General features: G+C 52.5%; 1 protein-coding gene across 13 annotated transcripts in view; it reads right to left on the reverse strand.

Moving 5' to 3' along the window:
- Positions 1–2,464: 2,464 nt before the first annotated feature.
- The window catches only part of Obscn (obscurin, cytoskeletal calmodulin and titin-interacting RhoGEF), a 141,294-nt gene continuing 118,713 nt past the window's right edge, over positions 2,465–25,045 (reverse strand). For 12 of the 13 annotated variants that reach the window (XM_048356734.1, XM_048356727.1, XM_048356732.1 and 9 more), the window contains 26 exons: positions 18,244–18,441; positions 15,510–15,606; positions 15,056–15,180; positions 14,468–14,580; positions 14,088–14,256; positions 13,853–13,934; positions 13,547–13,747; positions 13,068–13,128; positions 12,460–12,537; positions 11,941–12,113; positions 11,697–11,723; positions 10,695–10,847; positions 10,553–10,598; positions 10,082–10,159; positions 7,783–9,745; positions 7,032–7,112; positions 6,681–6,791; positions 6,420–6,587; positions 5,645–5,767; positions 5,306–5,476; positions 4,686–4,770; positions 4,233–4,472; positions 3,726–3,949; positions 3,346–3,421; positions 3,009–3,155; positions 2,465–2,746 (listed from right to left, as the gene is read on the reverse strand). In XM_048356734.1, the coding sequence (XP_048212691.1) occupies positions 2,569–2,746; positions 3,009–3,155; positions 3,346–3,421; positions 3,726–3,949; positions 4,233–4,472; positions 4,686–4,770; positions 5,306–5,476; positions 5,645–5,767; positions 6,420–6,587; positions 6,681–6,791; positions 7,032–7,112; positions 7,783–9,745; positions 10,082–10,159; positions 10,553–10,598; positions 10,695–10,847; positions 11,697–11,723; positions 11,941–12,113; positions 12,460–12,537; positions 13,068–13,128; positions 13,547–13,747; positions 13,853–13,934; positions 14,088–14,256; positions 14,468–14,580; positions 15,056–15,180; positions 15,510–15,606; positions 18,244–18,441 (5,168 nt within the window). In that variant the 3' untranslated portion in view covers positions 2,465–2,568. Of the gene's footprint in view, positions 2,747–3,008; positions 3,156–3,345; positions 3,422–3,725; positions 3,950–4,232; positions 4,473–4,685; positions 4,771–5,305; positions 5,477–5,644; positions 5,768–6,419; positions 6,588–6,680; positions 6,792–7,031; positions 7,113–7,782; positions 9,746–10,081; positions 10,160–10,552; positions 10,599–10,694; positions 10,848–11,696; positions 11,724–11,940; positions 12,114–12,459; positions 12,538–13,067; positions 13,129–13,546; positions 13,748–13,852; positions 13,935–14,087; positions 14,257–14,467; positions 14,581–15,055; positions 15,181–15,509; positions 15,607–18,243; positions 18,442–19,891; positions 21,656–24,672; positions 24,716–25,045 lie in introns of those variants that run through there. The other variant, XM_048356735.1, reaches the window with a different exon arrangement.

Genomic DNA, 25,045 nt, shown 5'->3' on the forward strand with positions numbered 1-25,045 from the left:
TATGCTACCACAGATTTTTCTGCCTTAACTTAATGCAAACTTTCAACATTTTACCATGGTGTCATTCTGAGAAAGGCCATATTAGGGAATTTCATCATTGCCTGATGGGAACATCACAAAATATACTTAAAGAATTTAGATGCTATGATGTCATTAGGCAATAGAATAATACAGGATTGACTGTGTATGTGTGCCCACTTCCAGTCTGGATTCTAGGAAGGATGAGAAGGGGATGAAGAAGACATCAAGAATTCTGGCTGACCCCTCTTGGCTCCAGGGAATGGAGACTGGACCACAGGAACAGGGAGCTTCCCCAGCTGCAGCGAAGAACTGGCATTACTTGTTTGTTGTTCAGGCTCCATGGTCCTCCCTCCCCTATAGATCCAATTGGGAATACTCTCTTGGCAAGATAATGGTGATAAAGTGAAGTAAATTCAGTGTGGAGAAGGGTGAGTGAAGACCCTTGGGAACGATATGCTAGGTTGTTCCAGGGTGTAATATCTATTAGAAGAGAAGGGACAAAGAATTTAAACACTATTCCTTTAGCCCTGTAATTTGAGGAATGTCTGTTAAGAACTTGGTAAAAACATTACTAACAAAAAAAATTGGTGATTGCTATTTTCCAGAATCCTATAGAACAAGGAGCTATATGACTGGGATTCAGTTTGAGGGACATTATGTAAACAATGAAGAAAGAATTTCAGACAACTGAGTGAATACAGATCATTTGAGTTCTGGTTGTAGATCTAGTGAGTGTTCAGAAAGTCAGTGCCAGAGGCCATCACCAGAGGTCAAATCCATGAGAAAACCCAACTTAGACATTGAGCCTCCAAACCTGTGAGCTAAATCTTTCTTTACATATTAGGCAGCCTCGGATATTTTAGTATAGCAACAGGACATTGACATCTATTCATTGACACTGGAGAGATTGCAAAAGTAGAGGCAGTGGGTATACAGGATAGACTCGGGGTTAGGGGAGAACAGTCAGTTCAGTTTTGAAGGTGTTCAGTTTTAGGTCAGAATATTCTGGGTTCAGTGAGACTCAAGTGCAGGTGTCCAGTGTTTAGACATATCAGTCTGAAGATGGGGAGATAGAAGCAGACTGTGATTCATCAGCATGTGGTAGTCACTGGGCCCCTGAGATGGCTGAGAAGTCATGAGCAGCTACCTGCACATTCTAGTTCAACATCCCTAAGAACAATGCTGCCATAGAACACACAGGTTTATGCTTCATTGCAACAAAAGAGCACACATATGCCAGCTGGGTAAGTAGTGGTCAGAAGACCCATTCATAGGACTTTATCACATTTGTGCCATTTGAAAGAAACATGAGGAAAGAAGAATGTGTTAAGCTTGAAGACTCTTAGGGAGTGAGTATATCTATATCTCTTATCCATAGGGAGGATGGTAATAGAGAATCACAACTGATGACCAATCAATAGTCACCATTTCAGTCAAGAAAGGGATGTTTCCAAATGTGCTGAGACCTTAGTAGAAGGTCTCTGATGCATGGGGCTATCACCCCAGGTTGAGTACTGTCAGTATGTTAAGGTCTAAGAGAAGGACTTCCCTGTCAGTTACAGCTGGGCTTGCCTGAACTTGCCTATGGGGCTGTATGTTGAGTGTCTTCCAAAGGCCTAAGTGTTAAAGGATTTTACCCCAAGTGCCTTAGTGCTACTAGGAAGTGGTAACATTTTTGAGAGGTCCTTGAACCTCTTCCTTTTGCTTCCTGGCTAATGAACTGAGGGGGTTCTCTGCCTCTGCTCACTCCATGATGAGATGCCTTACCACAGGCCCCAGATCAATGAGGCCATTTGGTCATTGGCTTGAGCTCACAAAACTGGCCAATATAAACCCTTTCTGTTTGTAAATTGTCTTGGTATTTCATTATAATACCAGGAAGCTAGCAGAGATTCTCTCTCAAATTTCCCTTCATATGGAGGGAAATGGAAAAGGCAAGTTGACTTGGCAAGAAAGAATATGAGATTGTTGTCAAAGACAGACAAAAGACAATGATTAGGAATCTCTGATATTCAGATAGGAGTAGGGGAGCCAGAACCCCAATCAGAGCACAGGCATTGCGTTTAATTTTGAAGATTGGTTTGCTGTTTTACTGTGTGCCGGAAGTTCCAGAGACCTTGATAGTGACCCCATGGCATGGACCATGGCCAGCAGTTCCCCTTGTCACCTGGTGTGTGTTTAGTCCAAGAACTGTGATTGTAGCACTGTCTATAATCAAGATATTCTGGGTACAAGCCGTGTGTCCACGGACAGAGAAAGGCAAGCTTCGCGGCTGTAGGTATCTGTGATATGGTATAAAGGGGCACAACAGTTGGAACAAATGAGAAACCCGAAGGAATATTAATTTTCCACGAAGAACCGAAGGTCGAGGTGACGGGGTAGGCTGCAACAGGGAAAGCAGCAGCCACCAGTAAAGTGACAGAGCTGGCATTAAAACACAAGCTTTGGCTGGTTTTGCATTTTTAATTGGCTTGTGTGCATTCACTGGGGAGTGGGAGGGGTGCGGGCCATCTGTCATGCACACATCTCCCTGTGCACGACCTGCCTTCAGCGCACTTGGGCCAGGTTGTGCCTCTTGTACAGCAATGCTCGCCGCTTTTCCCGCTCCCGCACGAAGGTGCGTAGGCGCGCGGTGGGGAAGGTCACCGGCGCCGGCGGGGAGCCCGCCGGGCCTTCTTCGGTCAGCCAGGGACACTGCAGGCAGCTGGAGGCGCTGGGCCTTCCCCTGTGGCAGAGGTGTGGGTGAAGCGAGGGGACAGGAGGGGGGAGTGGGAGGGGAGGGAGAAGGGCGGGGTTCTCGGAGAGGGCGGGGCAGAGCGGGCTTGGTGCGCAAGCCAAGCTCGGTGGGCAGACTTGGAGTGGAAGGGTGGGGCCCCTGAAGCCAGCAGAATGTGCGGGACGGAGTGGGGAGAGGGGACAGGTGGAGCGGGAGGGGAGGGGGGTGAACTGGGCGAGCGCGTGGATGGCGGGATGGAGGAGGGTATTACCAAGGTCTTGCACACAAGGCATTGCTCAGGAAGGACACGGCGCCCCCAGAGAGTCCAGCGTAGCAGCGGCTCAACCGGATGAGCCCCTTTCGCAAGCCTTTCTGCAGGTCTCGCGTCCCCTCACTCACGGGATACTCAGCACTCAACCTGCGTGGGTAGAAGATCCCGAGACTCTATTTACCTTGGATGGATGAGGATGGGGGAAATGCAATAATTCGGAGGTGACCCTCAGATGGGCGGATCCATGGGAGTGTGTGGGACTTTGAAGTCATCCTCAGACGGATAGGAGCCTGCCCTACCCGCCTAGCACAGCTCTAGGACACCTTGAAAGACTCACATGATGAAGGCAGTCACACCGATCGCCCAGATGTCTGTCTGTGGAACAGCCCCCTGGCCTTCCAGGAGCTCCGGAGCTGCAGATGAACATAGGTGGGTGTGCACAGATGTAGGGGCACATATATAGGCGATGATATAGGTGATATGAACAGATATATGGGCAGATGGGTAGGTTCTGATGAGTAGGTTAAGGTGGTAAAACTACCTGAATGTGAAGGGCCCAGGATAGAGGCTAGGCACACTGTGGCTCCAGATAAATGGGCACAAGTCTATGGGCCCTAATGAGAGGGTGGTGGGTGGCAGTGGATCTGGGAGGGGAGGCCAAGACAGGCAGGGAGGGACCCTCCTCCCCATCACCACAGGTCAGGTCTCCATACACACCCATGGTCTCCAGGTAATCCTTGAAGTTCTCCAGGGGCAGCACTTTCTCCTGGTTGAGGCTCTGCGCATTTCCCAGGTCTACAACCTTGAGCAGGTTGTACTCAGTAACCATCATATTCTCAGACCGGAGGTCCAGATGCAGAATATTCTGGGAATGTAGGTACTGGGTGGCGCTCAGCATTTGCCACAGGTAATCCTTCACTTCAGACTCTGAGTAGGAGGACCTGGGGGCACAGGTGTCTCAGATCAGGCCCCAAAATGGGTGGGGTGGGTGGGCACCTTACCCATTACTGAGCACATAATTAGAGGGAGTAGTGGGAAGTACCAGAGTAAGGACTGAGATTACTGCCTCGTTGGGCTAGGAGTGTACCCTGCGTCTGTTGAGGCGCCCCTTTGACATCTCTGACAGGCTGGGGAGGTCAGCAGTATCCACTGTCCCTCCTCCAGAGCTCTACATCCATCCGTCTCCCCATCCCTGGGCTCTGGCCAGCCCATGCCACTTATTACCTCTCAGCCAGGCAGGGAAGCAGCTCAGGCCCAGAGCACAGCTCCAGGATGAGCACCAGGTGCCGGGGGCTGAGGTAGGCAGCATGAAGCTGGGCCAGATGTGGGTGACGCAGTCTCTTGAGAGCCTCATATTCCCGAAGCACTGCAGTTTTGTCTTCAGGCCAGTAGGGGACAATTTTAGCAGCCAGTGCTCGCCCACTCGCCTTCTCCCGACACTGCCGCACCACACTGAAGCGACCCCTGGGTAAGGAATACATGGAAGACTTGTGAGTGGTCCCCACACACTCAGAGAAGCTGGGACTAAGCTGGACAAGGAGGGGAAGCAGGGTGCAGCGGAAGCAGGATGTACTGGGCAAATGCTTTGACCCAGTGCAGGAGATGGAAACAGGGAAGAATATGAAAAGCTAGCAGGGGAAGTTAACCATCACCAACCATCCCCAGAGGCCCCTGCACCTCCTGATTTGCATCTGGAAGGCGAAGGTCTTTGTGCTGGGGAGGGGCTGGACTGGCTGACCCCGGCCACTCTCCTCCTCAGAAGCTGTGAGAGGAGGAGCCAATGAAAGTATCAGGAAGGGAAACACAGCAGTCCTAACTCTTCTTACCTCTCTCATCATCCTTTCCCAGACACCAGACAAATGACCTCTCTTTAAGTTCCCCCACACTCTGATCTCTCATTCTTCAGGCCATTTTGTGAGGGTATATGGGTAGGAGGGCACAGAATACAGAAATCAGCTATCATTAAGTGTATGCATAATCATGTCAGAGGACATTCCAGGACAGACCAGGGTTAACAATCATACTATCTGTCCTTTTCTTAATCCCACATCAGATATTACTAATCAACAACAATCTTCCACCAAAAAGGTAAATTACCATTAATTCTTAAAGTAATATGGGGAAAGCTTGTTAACTTCCCAGCTGGTTGTGAGGTGTGTGTGCCTGGTGGTCTTGGGAGACCGCAGGTTTGACTGTTGAATGTAGGTAGAGCTTTTTTTCTCCTAAAGGCCATGGGTAGGAGGATATGTATGCCTAATCTGTTGACCACATAACCATGGCCACCCAAAGTAGCTCACCTAGGTATCTGGGCCCTCCCAGGAGGACCTGTTCCGAGGGGCTGCTATAAGGTCCCATTCCTGCCTTGCTGACACATGCTGTCCGGAACGCATACATGCCACCTCGGGATAGCTTGCTAGTAAGATAGCAGCAGTCAGAGATGTCTGAAGCCAGGGTGGTCCAACTGCCACCTGGTAAAATAGAAATGAGTGAGAAGCAGTTGGGGAGAGAAGAACCCCTTCCCAAGGCCAACCATGGTCACTAAGCAGGACAAATGTCTCCCAAGATTCCTCAGCACCAATCCCTTGTGTTGAGACCTGAGCCCCTCAGAGAAATGTGGGCCAAGGGACCATGTGTACCTTCTATGCAGCACTGCACAATGTAGGTCACAGGGCCGACGGATTCTACGGGCTTCCAGACAAGCAACACCCTGTCCACATACACTTCCCCAATGTCTGGACGTGGCGAGGCTGAGGGGCGCTCTGCAAGGGCCACACCATGGTCAGTGTAAGCACTCAGCTCCCAAGGACTGATCTCTGCTCAAGTCCTGCCCCACCAACACTCTCTTCAGCACCTGCCAGGCTTCCAGACCCGCCCTCTCCTGGAGCACTTTTCCAAGGGTAAGTCAGATATCTGCCAGGCCATCCTCCTAGGCTGGGTACCTCACCAGGGCAAGGTCAGGCCTTGTCCTGGTGGTTCAGGTCTGCTGAGTGCCTGAATACAGGGCATGTGAGGTCAGCAGGCTGGGCTCTCTGGGTTTCAAGCTGGAGATCTTAGAGTTAGGCTAATAACTGCATTGTGGCTGCCCCATAAGAACCCCCAAGGCACTGGTGTGATATCTGCAATCATGTCTGATTCTTTCCTTTGTCCTGAACATTCTGCTTCTCCCAGACCAGCTCAGATCCTTCTCTTTGTTAACCTTCTACAATATCCCAGTGCAATGGCCAGCACAGTTAGGAGCATGTGGATACTCTGCAGTCGTCACCTGACCCTTGAGATGTCACAGGCATTTGTCAGGTGACTTCTTTGCTCAGGCCTCTAGCATCATCCACCTCATGAAAGGAGGCAAAGTCTCCTGCCACCCCAGCCCTACTTTCCCTGGTCTGATAGAGACCCCTGACATCATTTACACACCTGCCTTCCGGAGGACACCAGTAGTGGCCACTGTCCCCAGTGGGTTGCTCACACTGCATGTGTACAGGCCTAGATCCTCAGCAGTCACCACCAAGATGGTCAGCAGCTGGAAGTTCTTCAGGGTGGATGAAATGAGGAGACGGCCACTGCTTTCCAGGAGGGCTCCATCTGTGACAGACAAAGCAGGCCTTGGTTTTCCTCTTGCAAGCAACAAGTCCGTGGAGTCCTGCTAACTCACCAGCCTCCAGGATAACTCCTCACCTTTGCTCCAGGTGGCCTGGGCAGCTGGCTGGGCCAACACCTGGCAGGCTAGAGTCACTGACTGGCCCAGGACCACAGTTTCATCAGAGAGCTCCCTTAGGAAAGATGGTGCTAAGAAGAGACATGAGATGAGCCTTGGGAAATGAGCCTAGGGAGACCTCTAGGCCATAGAGTTCAACCTGGACCCTATTTAGCTTCATCCCATTCCTCCCCCATCTTTAACAGGAAGTCCTCCAAAACTGCTCAGCCCACCATTCTGGAGCCCTGTGATTGGGCTCCAGCCCCAGTGGCTGGTCCAGGCACATGGGCTGCTTAGAGGTGGGTCCCTGGAGTCAGTGGGAGCCTGCTAACCTTGGTCCCTGCCCTTCAGGCCAGACAGCCGGAAGGAAGCTAGGCCTGTCTTCTTCCTGGGAGGTTCCTCCTTCTCAGGACCTGCAGGAAGAAGGGGTCATGGAGGGTTGCACTTGGGAGGCTTGGTCTTTGGCAGCAACAGCTTCCTCAAATGGGGAAGAAGTCTGTGTTCCCCTCTGTACTCCCTCAGTTTCCAGGTAGAGGCCAGGACTCTAAGGAGTTTGTGAAACACTGGGATTAAACATATTGAGGCCACCCCTCTCCAGACCCTCAGCTGGGCTGTCTGGGGCAGGGAATGGAGCACAAGTGTCTGGAGGCTGAGCTTCAGGACCCAGAGTCAAAGTCAAGAGGGTCTGAGGTTGGGGAGGCTCTAGAGATAAGGAGAACCCAAGATCAGAGAGGACTGGGGTAGGGGAAGCTCTTGGGCCAAAGGGGCTGATGAACTTGTCCGGACCTTCTCCCCTAGGAGTCACCCCTGAAGCTGTCTCCAGGCCTCTGTAGCTGTTATGTCTCAGGGCTGCTTTCAGATATTCAGTAAGGAGTGGTGTGGCAGGGCTGTAGAACTGACCCCAGGACTCTGGCTGAGGCCTGCAGGTAGGGCTAGGGAGATGTAGGCAGCATTCAGCATCAGGGATGGGAGAGCCCCATGGGATCCTGACTGAGTATCCCTGTGAGAGGGCAAGGTGACCTCATAGGTGCCAAGGGAGGCCTACTAATGATGGGGGGATGCACTAATGATGGGGGGAGTCACCTTCTGGTTTGCCCTTGAGGATCCGGGAAATGTGAGCCATGGAAGCCTTCACCCGCTGGCGCAGCCCGAGCTCTACAGGCTCCCTCTCTGATGGCAGGTACCTCCGAGGAAACTGGAAGAGGCTGCGGGAGGGGGACCACTTGCGCTTCCTGCCCATAGCGGCCTCCCCTAGAAGAGCCTCCAGGTCCTCTGGCTCCTCTGTGATTTCCAGTCCCAACTCACTGGGCCAGGGCCACAAAGCCTCTGGGAACTCAGCCAGCCTCTCCTCCCCCTCAGCCTCGGGGGAGGGTGGCTCCAGCTGTTCAGAAGGCTTTGGGATCCTCCTGAAGATCATGAACTCAAATGGGAGGTATTTAATGTCATACAGATCAGAGAGGTTGAGGTAGGCAGGATCCACCTCAGAAATGTCCAGGGATATGGTGTCAGCTGCCTCTGCATCACCGGACAGGTCCCGGATTTGCACCAAGGAGACCTGTCTAATTTCTTCCCATGAGGTCAGCTCAGGAGGGGTCCTCAGGGGAACCCCACTGGCCTCCAGCACAGGTTCTAAGCTGACCTGGGTTTGGGAGCTGTCAACCCCAACCTCATCTTGCTCTTCTGAGGACTGGGACACATCCCAGGCCATCCTGGCCCACAGGGGACCCTGGCCCAACAGGCCCCCTGCATCCCCCCCAAAAGCAAAGGTGCCATATCCTGCTACCCCTGCATAGCCCCCTCGGGACTCCAGTGAAAACTTCCGAGTAGTCGCTTGCTCCTGAGGCCTCTGCAGTCGGGGTGGAGAGTCTGGTGTATCTCTGGTCTCCTGTGACAAGCTCTCAGTGGCCAGGGATGGTCTGGGCTTTGGGCTCACCTTGGAGGCTGGTCCTAGGGAACTAGAGGGGATTGGCCAGGGCCTCCCAGGTAGAGAGATGTTCTCAGGCCCCTCCTTAGAGCCTGGTAGGGGGCTTTCTTTGACTAAAGTGGGGGTTATCTGAGGCTCTCCTGAGGGGAAGTTTCTGCAGGGTGTGGAGGCTGTCCCCTTGAATGACCCTGGAGAGACACATCCAGGTGGTTGTGTTGAAGGGGAAACACAGCCATCCTGTGGGGCAGCACCTGGCTCAGGATAACAGAAAGGGGCCAGTTTCCCTTGTTGGCTGTTCTTGGGTGACCTGTCTTGTTGAGCAGGTCCTAAGTCACCACTAACAGACAGGAATGGGGGCCCTGCCTCCTCAGGTTGGCCCCTACCCCTGGCAGAGGCCCCTGAGGGTGCTGAAGGTGGACACTGTCCCTCACAACAGGCCTCTAAAAGGAGGCTGGTGGAGCTTGGTGGGTGGTGATCCAGGGAGCGGCTGCGGCCAGGGGTCTCTCGGGTACTAGAGCTGGGCAACCGCAGGGCAGTCTCAAAGGAGGGTGTCTTGGTCAATAACGTGGTCTCTTCCTCCTGGGCAGCCTCTTCCTCTAACACTTGGTGCTCCATCAGTGGCTCACGCAAGCCAGGCAGGGCCTTTGCAATGTACCCTCCTTTCAGCAGGTGCCTCCGCCTTGCCTGATGCCTCCTGACCCTGGGGGATAGACTCCCACGCTCTGATCCTTCCCCTGCCTGCTGGTAGAACAGGCTTCTGATGACACTGTGCCTAGGCACAGAGCTGGGGGATGCTGGTGGTCCTGCTCCCTGGGGTGATGCAGGCCGGCTTGCAGATTCCATGGCTGTGCAGGCCTCAGCCTCCTCTGGCAGGCTGGATGAGGGCCTCAGGAAGCCCCGAGGGTGTAGGAGTGGAGAGTGGGATACTGGGGAGGGTGGCAGCGACTTGGCTCTGGCAAATGGGGCAAGCTCATTGTCCGAAGAAGAAGTGGAGCTGGAGGAGCCGCTGGACTCCCTGCGCAGGTGTCGGGCCACTCCCAAGGACGGGCTGTCAGGTGGGCCCTGGAACAGCTCAGGAATGGAGCGCATCACCAGGATGGACTTGTAGCTCATCAAGGAGCGCTGGGGGGCAGTGTGACAAAGGGGTGTCAGATAGACATGGCTGGCCAACATGTTGGGAGTGTAACCACTTCCCACCACATTCTGAACCTCTAATGGACCAGAGGGGATTCCCAGGAACAACTGGGGTTGTATCCCAGGACAACTAGTGTCATCTACATCCACCACCCAGTGACTATTCCCATCCCACACACACTCAAAAGGGCCCAGATCTGAAATGGCACAGGCCAACCTGGTTCCCCGGCACTCTTGGCCTAGGTGGTACCTACAGTCAGTCCTCTTGAGGTCTCCATTTCCCTTTTCTGTGCCTTAGCTCCTCTTGAGGTGGGCATAACTTACCTGCCACCGACTTCGTGCCAAAAGGAACTTGAGCTGCTTAGTGTTAATGAAGTGGGCCTCCTCAGCAGGCATGGACTTCTAAGGTGGGAGGGGAGCAGATAGTCTTACAGATAGGACACTCAGGTGCTCTGGACCCCTCCTAGGATAGAAGCTCAGCTGGGCAGGGGCTCTCAGGAATTTCATCTTCTGAGACTCTGAGGGTCCAGGACACCAAAGTCCTCACCCGGCTGTCCATGAGGGCAGGTCAAAGACTACAGGTCAGAGGAGACTGTTACCCTTTGTGCCTAATCTTCTGACAGTGATTTTGTGAAGGTTTCAGATCCCTTTGCCAGTGTGAATGCATGAATTAGGGAACAGCAGGCCAGCACAATTCTGCACTGATGGGCCCTGTGGCCCAGACTGCCCCTGACCCTGTTGACATATTTACCTCCCTGCAGAACCCTGGGATTGAACCCAGCCGGGCCTACTCACCAGGAACCAGGAGTGGGTGAGGCACTGGGAGGCACTGGGCCGGGCCCTGGAAGGAGAACAGAGTCCAGGGCTAGGTGGTCAGGTAATCCTGGGGAAAGGAATGATTATACTCCAGGCAGGGGAAGGACAAGTGGGTACTCACCCTGGAGCCCTCTGCAGTGTGGCCTTAATGAAGTCCTTAGCATCTTCACTCAGGTGGGTAGCAACAGGGCTATTCCAAGATAGTCGCCCCTCCAGAACGTTCAAGAGGGTGGCACGGTCACTTTCACCAGCAAATGGGGATGAGCAGGTCAGGCTGAAAACACGGGGTAGAAGTAGACCTTAGAAAAACTTTGGTGGAGTTTTATCTGCTCCTTAGGGACTCTTACAACCACTCCCATCCAGTCCTGAGAATCAGTGTCAGGTTTTCCCAGAACAATTTGGGGCTCAGCTTGGCGCAGGGATGCAATAAAACCTGGATTGAACCTCTGGGCTTACATTAGGGTGAAGATCCAGGCTTAGCATCAAGATCCTCAGGGATCAGGGAAGAGTTGGCCTGCAGAGGTTCCCTGCCTTAGCCCAAGGTGGGGATCAAGGTACACTGAAGAGATATTACTTGAAGCAGGTATGTGAGAAACCCTGACATGATTATCTGGGCTGAGGTCGGGATAGGACAAGGTTTATCTGGGAATGGCTACCTGGCCTTAGCCTGGTGTGGGAACCCAGGTCTAGAACTGGACAGAAATCCACGTTCAGCTTGGGGTGGCAACTAGCCTTAACTTGAGGGAGTTCAGGTCTCAAATTAGACAGAGATTTAGGGTTATCTTAGCCCAAAGTGGGGATTAGGGTTCAGCCTGTAGAGAACATCTGTTCTCAGTTTATTCCACCTGCAGCATCCTCAGGACAATCATTATGAGTGGCCTTTGGACACCCCTTCCCTCCACCCCACCAACCCTGCAGTGAGTTCACATATCTTTGCCTTATGACAGCAAAGTATTTGTGAGAAGAGCTGGGCTGGAACCTCATATCAGGGTTGGCTAACGGCCAGTTCCCAAGATAGCTGGCCCCTAGGTCTCGGGTCTGATCTGGGGGCTGGCCAGCAGAACTCATGGTCCTTGTGAGCCTGCAGGGCATTAGCTGGCTTTCAAGGACAGGGACATCTCACCTGAGATAGGAGATGACCCCCATGGCCCTGTAGGAACAAAACCACACACAGTGAGTCACCACAAGTATAGCATACAGGCAAAGGGTGTGTGCACAAGGAAGCAAGAGTGCTTAGGGCTACAAGACCCCTGAGGTCCAGACAGGACCCTCTGGCTGCCCACTCAGCTGTCAGATGACTCCCCAGGAATGGAGGAGAAGGTAGTTCCAGGGGAACGGCAGCCCTGCCAGCTGGCTAATCCACTTACCAGATATCAGAACCTGGGCTCACAGGGCTCTGTTCGATGATCTCAGGGGACACAAACTCAGGAGAGCCATACTTGCTGTACTGTGGCTCTGAAGGAGTGATTTTTTGGGCAAAGCCAAAGTCACAGATCTTAATGTCTTCCCGAGCAGGGTGCACCATCAGGATGTTAGGGGGCTGTCAGGCAGAGTTGGAGAGTTGGTAAAAGCCACACCTCAAGCAGGAGAGAATTTCTGGGGCTTCCAAGCTCGGGGAACTTTCAGGTCCAGGAAGCCAGCATAGAGCAGTGGAGAGCCCTCAGATCAGACTAGGGACCACTTGAGAAGGACCTTCATTCCTTCAGAGTCAAACCTTCCCTGGTGAGAGATTCTAGGAAGTAGTAAGCTCCCCATCCTTAGTGGCAAGCAAGCCTTGCCAGGTAGCTGGACATGTAGGTAAAGGCCTGCACCTTCCTAGTCCACAGACCCCAGGTTCCCGCCTACCCGTTCCTTTCTTGGGTTCTCCAGGTGCAGGGGACAAATACCTTTATGTCCAGATGGAGGACATCATTGCTGTGCAGATAGTGTAGACCCTCCACCAGCTGCTGGATATAGACTTTGACCTGTGGCAAAGGCTGGTGTTCAGGTGAGCTGTCCAGACTTACAAAGGCCCAGGTAAGGGGGCCCAACTCCTCCCAAAGGCCCTTGTGCCAAGGGCCCACATTCATCTTCCCCTCCTGCTCACGCCCAGCTTGCTCCTAAGGACAAGCTTTCCTCCTCTTCACTTGGCACCTGGGCTAGGCCTCACAGAGCATGTGGTGGGCAAAGCTTTCCTGGACCCTATGTACCACAGGGCTTGGGGATTCTCCAAGGTGAAGAGTGTTAGTGGTAGTAAGAAGCAACAACTTGAGCAAAGTGGGATGTAGGGGAGGAAACAGCAGGTACTAGCCCAGTAGACATGTGTAATCGGGGATAGATAAGATGGGATGCAGGGATGTAAAAGAAACGGATTCAGATGGAGGGGCTAGACATCATTGGATACCCTGGAAAGCCACCGGAAGTCTTAAATCCCAAGGGTACGGTGCCTGAGATCTAGAGTCTGAGGCCCAGCATTCAGCTAAAGCAGGTGGTGGGTGGGCAGGGGCACAGCTACCTCAGCTTCTGTCACCACACCCTTCTTGAACAGGCGGTCCAGCAGCTCCTCGGATGAGCACCTGGGCTTGGTCAAGGAAAAGTTTCTGGGAGTTGGAACCCATCTGGTTCCTGCATACTATACTCACAGAGAAGTGGCCATGACCCAGGGATTATGGAGACCCTTGGGGCACCAGGTAACCCCAAGGAGAGGGGCTATAGGCAGACCCAGGACTCCAGGCAGTAGCATGGGGAGGGGGCGGGGGGACTGGGAATATCTTCTTCTTTCTGCATGGAGCCCACCCCAAAGAACTCCCACCATAGGAAAAGAACACGTACTTGGGAGAGGTTGGGGGTAGCCAACTAATGGGTAAGGGAGCCCAGCCTCTCAAAGAGAATTTCCAGAGTCCTATAGAGCTGTCACCACCATATTTCCAATAACCTTAGCCTGGGGCCTGCTACCTCTCCTTGAACTCTCCCAGGGAGCCAAGGGCAGGATACAATTCCAAAATGAGAACAAGGGTCTTCCGGGTCTCGAACTGGTCCAACAGTCCAGTAATCAGGGGGTGGCTGAGTGTGGCCAGGATGTCTCGCTCTTGGTACACCTGGGCCCTAGTTTTGCTCCGCAGGGGGATGAACTTGGCAGCACAGAACATCTTGTTTCCTTTGTGTTGTACTCTTTTCACAAAGCCAAATACGCCCCTGGGGAGGAGAGGCAGGGAAGAGGGGAGCCCATGGTGAACACTGATGAGGAATCCTATGTAGTCTGAGGGTCCTGGGGAAAGCCGCTAGTGAGATACCAGATACCTCCCAATCTCTTCTTTAACCTCGTAGAAGGAGTGCAGCTTCCTTCGGTAGCATTGTTTCTCTGAATCTGGCTTCCTGTCCCCTGCAGTCAAAGCACAGGAAACAGAATGCATGGACAGAAGTGACCACCCCAGCTCCCTGCTCCCTCATGCCACAAGACTGGTGGGAACAGCTGTCTAGGTGCCACCATGGGGTGATCTGGAGCCTTGCCAGGGCCTAGGGTCAACTGACTCACCCTCATAAACCAGAAGCTCTGCCTTGCAGAACACCTGTCCACCAGCATTTTGGGCAAGACAGGTATAGATGCCAGCATCATGCTGAGACACATCCTTCAGCACCAGGGAGTACATGGTTCCATCCTGCTGCTGGCTGAGCCGGGTGCTGTCTACCAGCTGGACACTGTCCTACAGGCACAGGACAGGCCATGCTGCCATCACTCCACTCCAGGGACCCTGGTGGCTGAACCCACACTACCCTCATGTCCAGCCAGCCCAGAGGCAAATGTGGGACAATGCAGGACAGTGATGACTGCAAACCACCCCCATCCCCTCGCAGGTGCATCCTCCTGCTCCTGAAAGCCGTCTCTCATCCCACCTCTCCTGGGCCTGATCCTACCTTGTACCAGGTCACCATGGGCTGTGGGTTGCCCTCAATAACAGCCTCAAACTGTGCAGTGTCACCTGCCTTTACCTGCACATCCTCAATTGTGACCTGCATGGATGGGGGACCTGGAAGAGGTAGGGAGAAACCCTTGAGGAAAGGACCCCTCCAGGCTGAGTGGTCCTGGACACTCATTGTGCAAGGGTGGTCCTGATAGTTGCCCCAAGGTTACAGACCCAACCTCCCTCCTAAGAGAGTATCCACCTCCTGTTTGCCAAGGCCCCTGACAGTGGGGAAGTATTTCTTTCCACCCACCCACCCAACTATCTCTTCAGTTGTGACTCTAGCTGGCGAAGCAGTTATGGATAGTCAGGCCAAATCAAGCTGACCTTTGCTTTTACTCTTGAGGAGAGGGACCAGCAGACATTAAGTTTGCCACTTGTGTCTCCCCTGAGGAGGATCCCTGCTCCTCCAAGGGAAGACAAAGAGAATAAACAAGGGGAACATGGGCTGAGGCATGCTGGGTGACTTCAGCAAGTCTCATGCAAATGTTTCCCATACTAGGCCCAGATACACCCCCAACAGGCTGGCCCACTCCCGTACTTGCAGCACTAGCATCCATGGCCTTGTACAAGTATGTCCTTTGTGTGGTCTCCATCACCACGTGGCTGTGCATGTCCCAAAGCAGTTGCCCTGTACTTGCACTGGGCCAGGCTGTGCCCTCCACCCTGGAATCATAACAAGGAGAGCCTTTGCTCAGCAGAGGCAGTTGGAGGCCCAGCCTTGAACTTTGTGGTACTGAGTCTCTTGATAAGGTGAGGACTTTACCTAACCCCATTTGTGGGAGCAGCAGCAAAAACTGTAAAACGAGATATGCAGGCAGAGGGGACATCTCTCACTCAAGAGTTGTCTCTCGTCCTTTCCTTTCCTGCCAGCTTGGGCTGGGGGCTGGCAAGGAGTAGACTGAGAGACTGTATGCTAATGCCTTGTGGCCATGTGGCCAGAGCAGGGGGCCCTGCCCTGCCTATCCCTAGGATGGCTCAGCCAGGAGGATTACCGAATGGGCACAGTCTGCTCCTGGGTTCCAGCAGGGGTCACTGTCTCCTGCTCCAAGTCTTCACAGGAGAGGAACTGTGGAACCTTTTGTGTTTCAGCTGGAAGGAGACAAGAAGCCTAGTGAAAACTTGGGTGACACTCTTTAGATCTACGTGCTACTCATTGCATGGGTCTCCTGCATCACCAGGCTGGGGTGGATGTGAACATGGCTAACAAATCTCCAGGACCCAGGGCCGGAGGTAAAAACTTGGCAGGGTCCACAGATTCAAACTCCTGGCTCAGCAGACAACAGGCCAGTAATATATTTTGGCCACATTACAGAGGCCCAATGCCAGGACTTTCCTGTGTCCCAGTCACAGTACTCATGTCCAACAGCCAGGCTGACATTGGGAAAAACAGTCTCTACCCTCCAGGCCACACCTTGGCCAGCTTGGAGAAACCCATGGCCATGGTGATGATGACAGTGTCCTGAGAGCCAAGGGGCTTCAGCAGTTTTTCAATAACAGGACTGATGTGAGGGCAGAACACAGAAAGATGGATATCACCAAGCACAGATGCCCAGAGATGGCAGTGTAGGGCCCCACAGAGAACAGGAAAGGCCCTTGACCTGACTCTACCCAGCAGACTCTAAGAAGAGAAGAAACACACTACACTAATTAGAAAAGGATGGCTAAGGACAGCAAGCAGACAGATGGTGCATCAGAGGAAACTGAGTTCACAGGTAAGAGAGCAACTCTGAGTCCTGCTCCCTGATGCAGGGGAATTGCATGACTGTAGCCCGGTGTCCAGACATGTCTGCAAGCTGGGATGGACATTGGAGAGGCAGGTGCATTCCTGGTGCCCACATGGTGGTCAGGACCAGGAGTGGGCAATGTCCTCTGCAGACATGGCTGGAGTGAGGCTGAACTTGGGGTGAAACTGTGTTCAACACAGGAAGCTCTAGGTCCCTGTGTTCCCATCCACAATGTGGAGTCCATTGTCTATCACTTCTTCTGCATCCTGCCCTGTGTTGTCTCTTGGATTCTTGTCCTTCTTGCTCAGACACACTCCAGCTTTGGCTCATACAATGCTGTGCCTGTGCCCTCATGTCTCCACACCACCTTAAAGAGACTTCCCTGATTGATCCTCATGAACTACCCTCATATTCTATTGCCTCAGGATGAGACTTCACATGAGGGTGAATCATCAGGTGAATGTGGACCTGGGACTGCAGTGTGCTCCTCAAAGACCTCAAAGGGCCTCTGCTACTGTAAGTGCCAAGTATGGACAGACATGTCCTCCACTACCCATGCTGCTGCCCAGCTACCTCTCCCAGGCCAAGGTGTTTGGGGGAAAGGGGAGATGGGCCACTTTTTTCCTGCAGGGTAGAGGGTCCTAGGTTTTGTTCCTCATGCCTACATGAACAGAAGTTCAAGAGCCCTGGGTAAACACAGGCTCCTCTCCATCTGAGCCTAGTGCCCTGGGAGTTCAGGGGCAGAGGAATGTCCTCTAGGCTCTGAATTTACATGATTGTCCTAGTCTTCTTATCATGGGGCTTGTTGAACACAAGGCTTGAGCCCCAAACATAGTAGTCTGTCCTTGTCTGTCATCACCAAGGGCAGTGCCAAAAAGCTCGTGGAAGGACGTAAACAGCCTTCCATTTTTACCCTTGGCATTGTGGGTGAAGTGTGTCCTGCTTGGTCACTTTGGATGTTATTTTAGCCCATAGTGACACAGTGGCTGAGCAGACAAACTTTCTCCATGTGCCACTTGGCCTGTCCTTCATTGTTTGTGGCCTCCCTCACATCCTTGCTAAGCAAGTATGAGTCCCCTCACTGCAACTTCAGCTATTTCCCTCTGCTCACTCTGAACACAGAGTGCTTTTGCCTGCAGCATCTGTTGGCCTCACTGCCCAGCCCTGCCTATGTCTCAGTACATGTGTCTCAGTACATGGCTCCACACTAAGCTCAGCCTCACTCTGCCCCTGTCCACTGAGGGCTCAGAGCATTAACCATCTCTGGTCCTGACCACCAGATGGGGAACAGGGGTGCCTCTTAGATGCATACCCTAGCCTGCAGGAAGTGTCTGGACACCGCAGTCCTTGCAACTTGCAATAAGCATTAGGCAGCAGGACCCAGAGGAGCTGTCCCCGACCTACAGCCCCAGTTTCCCCCAAACACACTCTCTGTCCTTAAGGAGGGAATCCCTAAAGTACTCCATAATAGGAGGGAAGGGTCTTGGGTCACAATGGAGTGTCCTATGGGGCAAAGCATCATAATTTATTCCTCTTACTCTATTCCACCCCCACTCCCTCTCCATCCTCCTTCCCTCTTCCTCCAGTCTTTCTTCCTTCCACTTGTCCTCCACTCCTCCCTTCACCCCTTCTTGGTCCTCCTCCACTTTCCCTTCTTTCTCTCTCCCTCCACTGAGAAGCATGGGGAAATCAAACTGACTAAGGCCCAATATAAGAGGTTCCTGGAGCTTGGGAAAGACCTCTCATGGGAAGATCCTTCCAAAATTCATCCTGTCCCCAATCCAAAGGAGGGGTGAGTTTCAGTGGGTTTCCGTGGGTTTCAGTGCACAGCTCATGGAACCATCAAGATTCCAAATCAAGGTCCTAGTGCTCTTAAAGTTCATGCCCACACTCCTGGGATGAGCACTCAAGGTGACTCGTTAGGTCAGACAGCCAAAGTTTGGATCTGCATGGGTTTATGGGGAAGAGGGGGTCTTTGCAGTTGGCTCTTGTCAGGCCTCACCAGTTTCAGCTGAGGTTGCCATGCCTGGAGGCAGGGGTGTGGCTTTCTGGAGTGCTGTTGTCCCTCTTGAACTGGTGCCAGCAAGGTCTTCTGCTGAGGAGCCCAGAAGCTCAGGGCCCAGCAGTTTCTGAAGGACAGATAGGGCTTTCTGGTCTGCTCCATCCAGGGCAGGGTGGACAGACTCCTCCATGGTGGTATCTGTGAAGCAGTGGGTTAGCACAGATAGGGTAAGGCAGGGAGGGAAGGGGATTCTGACATAGCCCATGTCAAGGCAGGGGTCCCCATCCCAGTTCCCAAAGATTGCCTAGGTGTGCCAATCCCTGCTGATCCTTCCTATCTATTTCGCCCACCCACTTGCTCCTCATTCAGGAGACTATGGACAGAAATAGGAACTCTGATACCCATTCTAGGGGGACGGGGTTAGTTGCTTCCTCCACTTGGAGTCATAAATGCTCAGGGCCCATCCCCCAGACACTTTAGAGGGAGATTCTAAGAGCCAGACCCAGGCATCCATCCTCCTCCCTTTTTGTGCCCCGTAGATCCCATACATGCTTCCATGCACCCTCCATCCCCAGAATGGTTTTTCTCAAGGCTGACTCTGGACACTAGAGTGCTAGCCTGCATAACCCCAAACCTAAGGTAGCCTGATGCAATATCAAGGGCTAGGTTGTCCAGGTGACCACAGCCATGGGCCTTTCCTAAGGACAGGTCCACCTTCCAGGAGGGCTCTAGTCTTCACCCTTCCCCACTTAAACTGAATCATTCTACTCTCCACCCTCGGTCTAGCTCAGGCCCAGCATCTTTCACCTGATCTTCTTTTCAGCTACCCACCTGTCCCCCTCCTCATACTTTTCCAGATTCCTCCTAGGCGTGGCTCCTGCCCTTGTCTCAGGAAGTCTCTTCTAGACTTGCTCACCAACCCCTGAGCTATCTCACTTAAATGTCCCAGAAACATGGCAACATGCCAGCCCATCACCATTAAGTTTCTTTCCAGAACCTTCCCCACTCTGACCATCCTTAGACCCTTGCTAGTAATGATCCCCTGCCCCAAACTGCACAGGCAACTATCCTTCCTTTCCCACCCTAAGATGCCAGCAGCACCTGAGATAAGCCTAATGCTGGAGGTCAGCTGGGTCCTGCCCCTGACATAAATAATTGAATTGTCCTGGGGCATCTCTGTTGAATTGAAGTCAACCCCTCAATGCCAAGTGCTCAGACCTCATGCGGATCACATGGCACTCCCAAAAGCCCATGTGGCCTAAAATAAGCTGTCCAGGGCTCAGAAAGGACTGTTCAGCCCCACCCCCCAAAAAAGTGCAGAGTGACTTTTAGTGACTATCCTGGCCAACCCATGTGTCCCTGGGACCAGCCCCACAGCTTGTACATAGACAAGTTAGGTATATGTGCTGCCACAAGTCCACCCAGAGCCTCAAAAAAGGTTAGGATGGGATATATAGCTGCTTCATTGGGGGCAGGTGAGTAGGCAGTTGGACAACTTAGAGGGCCTACATGGCCCCAGTGTGACCTTGGAATCGAGGAATGAGGGTAGGCCTGGATGGTAGCTGGCATAAGCCCATCCAGGGCTCCAGCGAGAGGGGACCCTGAGCCTCTGGGTGCAAAAGCAAGAACGAGCAGAGAGAAGTAGCAGGAAGATTTTTATTGTTTATATCAGAGCCAAGAGATGGGGTGTCTTCCCAAACAGGGCCTTTGTCCTCCTTGTAGAGAAGACCCTAGAAGAGCTACAGAACTGGTGATGGGGGCCACACAAGCCTTGGATGTGGTCCTGGGAAAGTCCCTCAACTGAGGAGTTTCAGATCACAGTCCCCCAACCTGCAGGACAGGCCTGGCAGCTGCGACCCACAGTGGGAAGAAGACAGATACCCAACTTTACATTATGTGTGGCTCCTGAAAGCCAGAAGGAAGGTGCCCAAAATTGAGGTCCACAAGCTGCTCCTTGCTAAAGCTCTCTTGAAGTGACTTAACACTTTCCAACCTTATGGGACTCTGTCCAGTCCTCCCAGCTGAAGGTCAAATCCAGTGAAGTAGGAAGGGCCAGGGCAGGAGACAGGGTTGGCTCAAGCTTATAGTTGTAGATCAGCAAGGACATTGGCAGTCAGAACACATGAATCCAAGGTGAGTTGGGAGTCTCCTGAGTTCAGATGAGAGTTCCCAGCAGGGTCAAGACTATAGGCATCTTCTCCTCCCTCCTGTCCCCATGCCACAATGGCAGCATGTTAAGAGTGTCTGGCCCTGAGAGTTTCACAAGGATGTACAGCCTCAGTCCTGGGAGGGGCTAGAATCCTCCTCCTCATCTGGGCAGATGTGGAGAGTGACTGTCTCTCCCACAGTCCCAAAGCTAACCATCTGTGTGGAAACCTCAGTTTTGAAGCTACTAGGGCCACTGTCTGCAGAACGCTGGACGTGGGCACAGAAGGATGCTGTCCAGGGGGTGCTGCTCACAGGCCTGTTTTGGGCCTCCTGCATGAGGAAGGAGACACCCTCTGGGCTGTGAACCTGGGGCCCCAATCTGAAGAAGCCAGGTGGGCCTCCAGAGCCTGGTGGGCGCCCCACATTGAGCAGGACTGGCTGCCCCACAGTTGGCTCACTAATCTCTCTCTGAAGCACCGAGACTTCACAGGGTAGGTCATCAGGAATGTGGGGCACAGAGTCCTCACAGCCAAAGTTCTCTCCTTCCTGGGGCACATAATCTTCTAGATCAGCCAGAGTTAGCACGCGGCCATTGTATGTAAGAATTTTGGGGTCACGGTCCCCAAAGCCATCAGTGTCCTGGGGCTCCTCTGTCACAAAGGTGCGTCCTTCTGCATCGTTTCCCCCTGCCATCTCTGTAGTGCTCTCTTCCTCTTTCTCTTCCTCCTGGGCCTCCTCTGGCTCAGGGCTGGCAGTGCTCCTCGTGTGCACACAGAAAAACAGAGGCTCACCAGCACACACCACAGCTGTGTCCCGAGCTCCAGACTCATGGCCCACATGCTTGTTGTTGGAGTTATTGGTGTTGGGATCCTCCCCATGGGTCCCACTGGGTAGTGTGAAAAGCTCTAAGCTCCCAGGGGTCTCTCTGACAGGAGATGCACCTCGCGAACCTGTCTTCTTCACTTGGACTTCAATGGTCTCCTCAACCTCCAGCCACTTAGGCTGGGGCCCAGCACCCCTGGGAAGCGCTGGAGAAAGGGCCTCAGCTTCTGTCACAAACAGTGTGGGTACAGTAGGGTTCCGGTCTGGCTCCACCTTGAGTGTGCGGGGTTGGCTAGACCTTGATGAGTACAGCAGCTCAGTGGTCATTTGGCCCGGCCTTGGAGGGCTGGCAGAGCGGCGGGAAGGTGATCGGGAGGGGGATTTGCCAGGGGACCTTTGTCGGCCACGAGGACTCTTCACCACGGTGGTGATGGTCTCCTCTCTGGTAGGGGGAGAGGGCCCAAGAAGAAGTGGGTACAGAGACCTGAAGCCTCACTCAGCACCACGCCATCAGCATATGCCAGTTAATGTGTGTATGAGTGAGTAGGAAGGGGAATGAGATTGCACAAACTCTTACCCATGCACTTGAGCTCAGCTCGCACCACCTCTAGTCCAAAACTCAAAGAAACATAGCACAAAGTTGCATTGGGCTAGCTCCTGACTCTATACATAATCTTAAAACAATAGTCAAGGTATTTGGAAGGCCCATGCCATATCACACAAACTAACATCTCCAAAAACCAGGGGAAATTCAGAACATAATGTTCCCCTATGCCAATGTCTCCTTATCTAACCCAAAAGCAGGTTTGTGCTGTGTTCTATGGGGGAGGGTGTCCTGGCTGGTTCTCATTGGGCACTATTAAGGACAGCTGGACAGCTGATGTAGCAGCAGCATGCACAGGGTAAGCACAGGCAAGAGCCAGTTTAACCTGCAAGCCTGTGCTCCTGGCCTCTAGGTTGTGGGTGTGAGGCTAGTGAGGTTCCAGCCTGGCTGAAGGATAAACCTAAGCCAGAAAATTAGCTCCAGACCTGGTTTGGCCATCACAGGGCATGTGACTCAGACAGGCCCCCCTCCTGTATGGATTACATCTTCAAAAATGGAATAAGAACGGCTGGGAAGAAACAAAATGCAATGCCACGTACATGAGGGTAGATGCTAGTTATACCCAGGGACTTTGCACGCTTTCTTGACTGACAACCTTTGAGTGTTGTATCTTTACAGAAATGAATGGAGAGGGTGGAATGGCTCTATACTTCCTCAGGGCCAAGTCAGAAACACACTGGTCATCCAGGTCCACCTTTGGACCAGTGGCCCTGAACTTGATGGGTGCCAAGACAGAGAAAGTGATGAGCAGGAACAAGAACAAACTGATAAGACAGCTATTGCTGTCCTAACCTTCCCTCAGGTGCAGACAAAGGGGACTAGGTAATATGGTGACATACGGTGTGGTACTATTACCAGAGGTGGACTGTGCCTAAGGTATTCCTCTCTCTTGATTGGCTATTGTTTTGCCTAATTTGGGTCTTCATCCAGAAGCAGATGTTCCCAAGAATGGGTCAGAGACATGTGGCCACCCTTTGGGATGCACAAGGTCTCTGTTCTCATCTAGTAAAAAAGAAATGTTCCATTCCACCTAATATTGAAGCTCAGGGCCACCAATCTGGACCTGTAGCCAAGTCCAAGCCTTCCCCAATGCCAGTGCCACCTGCTGCCTAATGCCCTAGTCTGCTGCTAGGGCAGGACTGAATGGAGTTAGGCAGCTGGGTCAGTCCAATATCTCTCCTCTGCTGCCTCCATGAGGGCACATGGGCCACTAATGTATACCCACCTGGGCAACCAGGTAGTCTATCCCCAAACTCCTTCTAGCATCCCTGGCCACTGATCCCCTTTACCATGTGGTCTGCCTGTGGAGCAGGGCTACATCCAGGATCTTGCCTTCCTCCTCCCTCAAGCTCAGGAACACATGAGTAGAATTCCCAGTCTAGCCTGCCCTGGGCGTAAATCGCTGCTGGAGCTTCCCAAGTGGAGCTGCCTAGCTCTATCTCTACTCCTCCATTACCTCCTCCAATAAAAAATGGATGATAATAACAGTGCTCCTCTCGTGGATGGTATGGAGAGTGTCTGAAAAGTTTTAACATGTCTGCAGCCTGTCTCCACAAATGTTCACCACCCCTCTGGCACACCTGCCTCAAAGGAGCAGACTGCATTGAGGAGGGATCACAGGAGGACAAGCCCAGAATCTCATCAAATATTTGACAACAGAATTCTCCAGAAACAAGGCCAATTCTGGGCCCTCTTTAGGAGGTTTCAGGCCCTGAGGACACTAAGCAGTTTCCCAGATTGAGGCTTCCTACTCTCTTCCCCCACCTTTCTCCCTCCCCCGCCTCCCATCATGGGGCTTAAACTCAGGACTCGGGTGTTATCCCTGAGATCCTTTGCTCAAGGCTAGTGCTCTACCACTTTAAGCCACAGCTCTACTTCTGGTTTTCTGGTGGTTAATTGGAGGTAAGAGTGTCATGGACTTTCCTGCTCAGGCTGGCTTTGAAACGCAATCCTCAGATCTCAGTCTCCTGAGTAGCTAGGATTACAGGCTTGAAGCCACCAACACCTGGATCTTTCTTATCTCTTGATTTTGCAGGCCATCACCACTTGCACATAACACCTAGTGAGAGTTCTCCTGCACTCTGGGCTCTCCTAACTCCAATCCCTAGTGCATTTCATCAATATGTGTGGTTTTGCTCAAGCCTTGAAGGCACTGGAGGGAGAAGAAGAGACCAGCAGATACAATACCAGGGAAATGGCTCTCAGCTAATTTTCAACTCTGGGACACCCTGAGCTTCCCTCCTTATTGCCCTGAACCTGTTTCGTCATCTTCCACATATGAGGGTTGGGCTTTGAGACCTTGAACGGGTTCCCTAGTGCTGCTGAAGCACTTAATTTAAATTCTAAGGAATGGAAATTAAAATTCAGTTCTGGAGTTATACCTTTCAAGTGCTCAAAACAAACATGTAGCTACTGGCTGCTGCATTGGGCAGTGAAGATACAATATTCCCACAACTTCTACTGGACAATACTGTCCTAGATCCTGCAGGCAATGAGGGGCGGAGTTATGTCCTGACCTACTGAGGAAAGACATTCTCAGCCTAACCGGTGGCAGTCAGGATCCAGGCCCTGAGTGGGCAGAATAAAGATGCCCTATTGGGGAAAGGGAGTTATGGATAAGGCATGGAGATCCTCGAAAAGATGCAAAATGTAGGAAGCTGGTGGCATAGAAAAATGGCTACACAAGTGTATACAAGTATCCACAAGGTGCTGGTGATCCACATGGCAAGCAAAGGCTATGTGTGCAGGAAGCCAAGCAAGCAGGTGGCCAAGTCACACAGGCAAGGACTAGACAGTCTAAGTTAGTGGCATGCGGGACACTGCAGTCAGAAGGTTAGAAACACGCCTGCACTTACATGATGACGGTTTTCTTGGGGACTTTAGTCTCCTGCTCAGTGACTACAAAGAAAACAGTCGGAACAGCAAGGGTTACCTTCCAGCCAGTGCCAGGGGTGGGATAGGGAGAGAATGACCATCTGAGTGGCATGCCAGTGTATAAATCTGCTCAGCTTAGGAGTTTAGACTAAGTAATGCCTGGCCATGTTTCTCTGGCAGACTCTCTCAGCTTGGAGTGCTAGGTCCTTCATCTTTGAAAAAGAGAGGTGATAAAGTCTATCTAGTCTAGACAGTTGGGGCCTGTGAGTGTATGACAATAATGCATCACATATGAGGCTAGGACCCACCATGCCTGCTGGGAGAGCTGTCAGCACAGGTCCTCCTTCAGCTCAT

This window comes from Perognathus longimembris, chromosome 11 (assembly GCF_023159225.1).
Source record: "Perognathus longimembris pacificus isolate PPM17 chromosome 11, ASM2315922v1, whole genome shotgun sequence".
NCBI classification, from domain to species: Eukaryota; Metazoa; Chordata; class Mammalia; order Rodentia; family Heteromyidae; genus Perognathus; species Perognathus longimembris.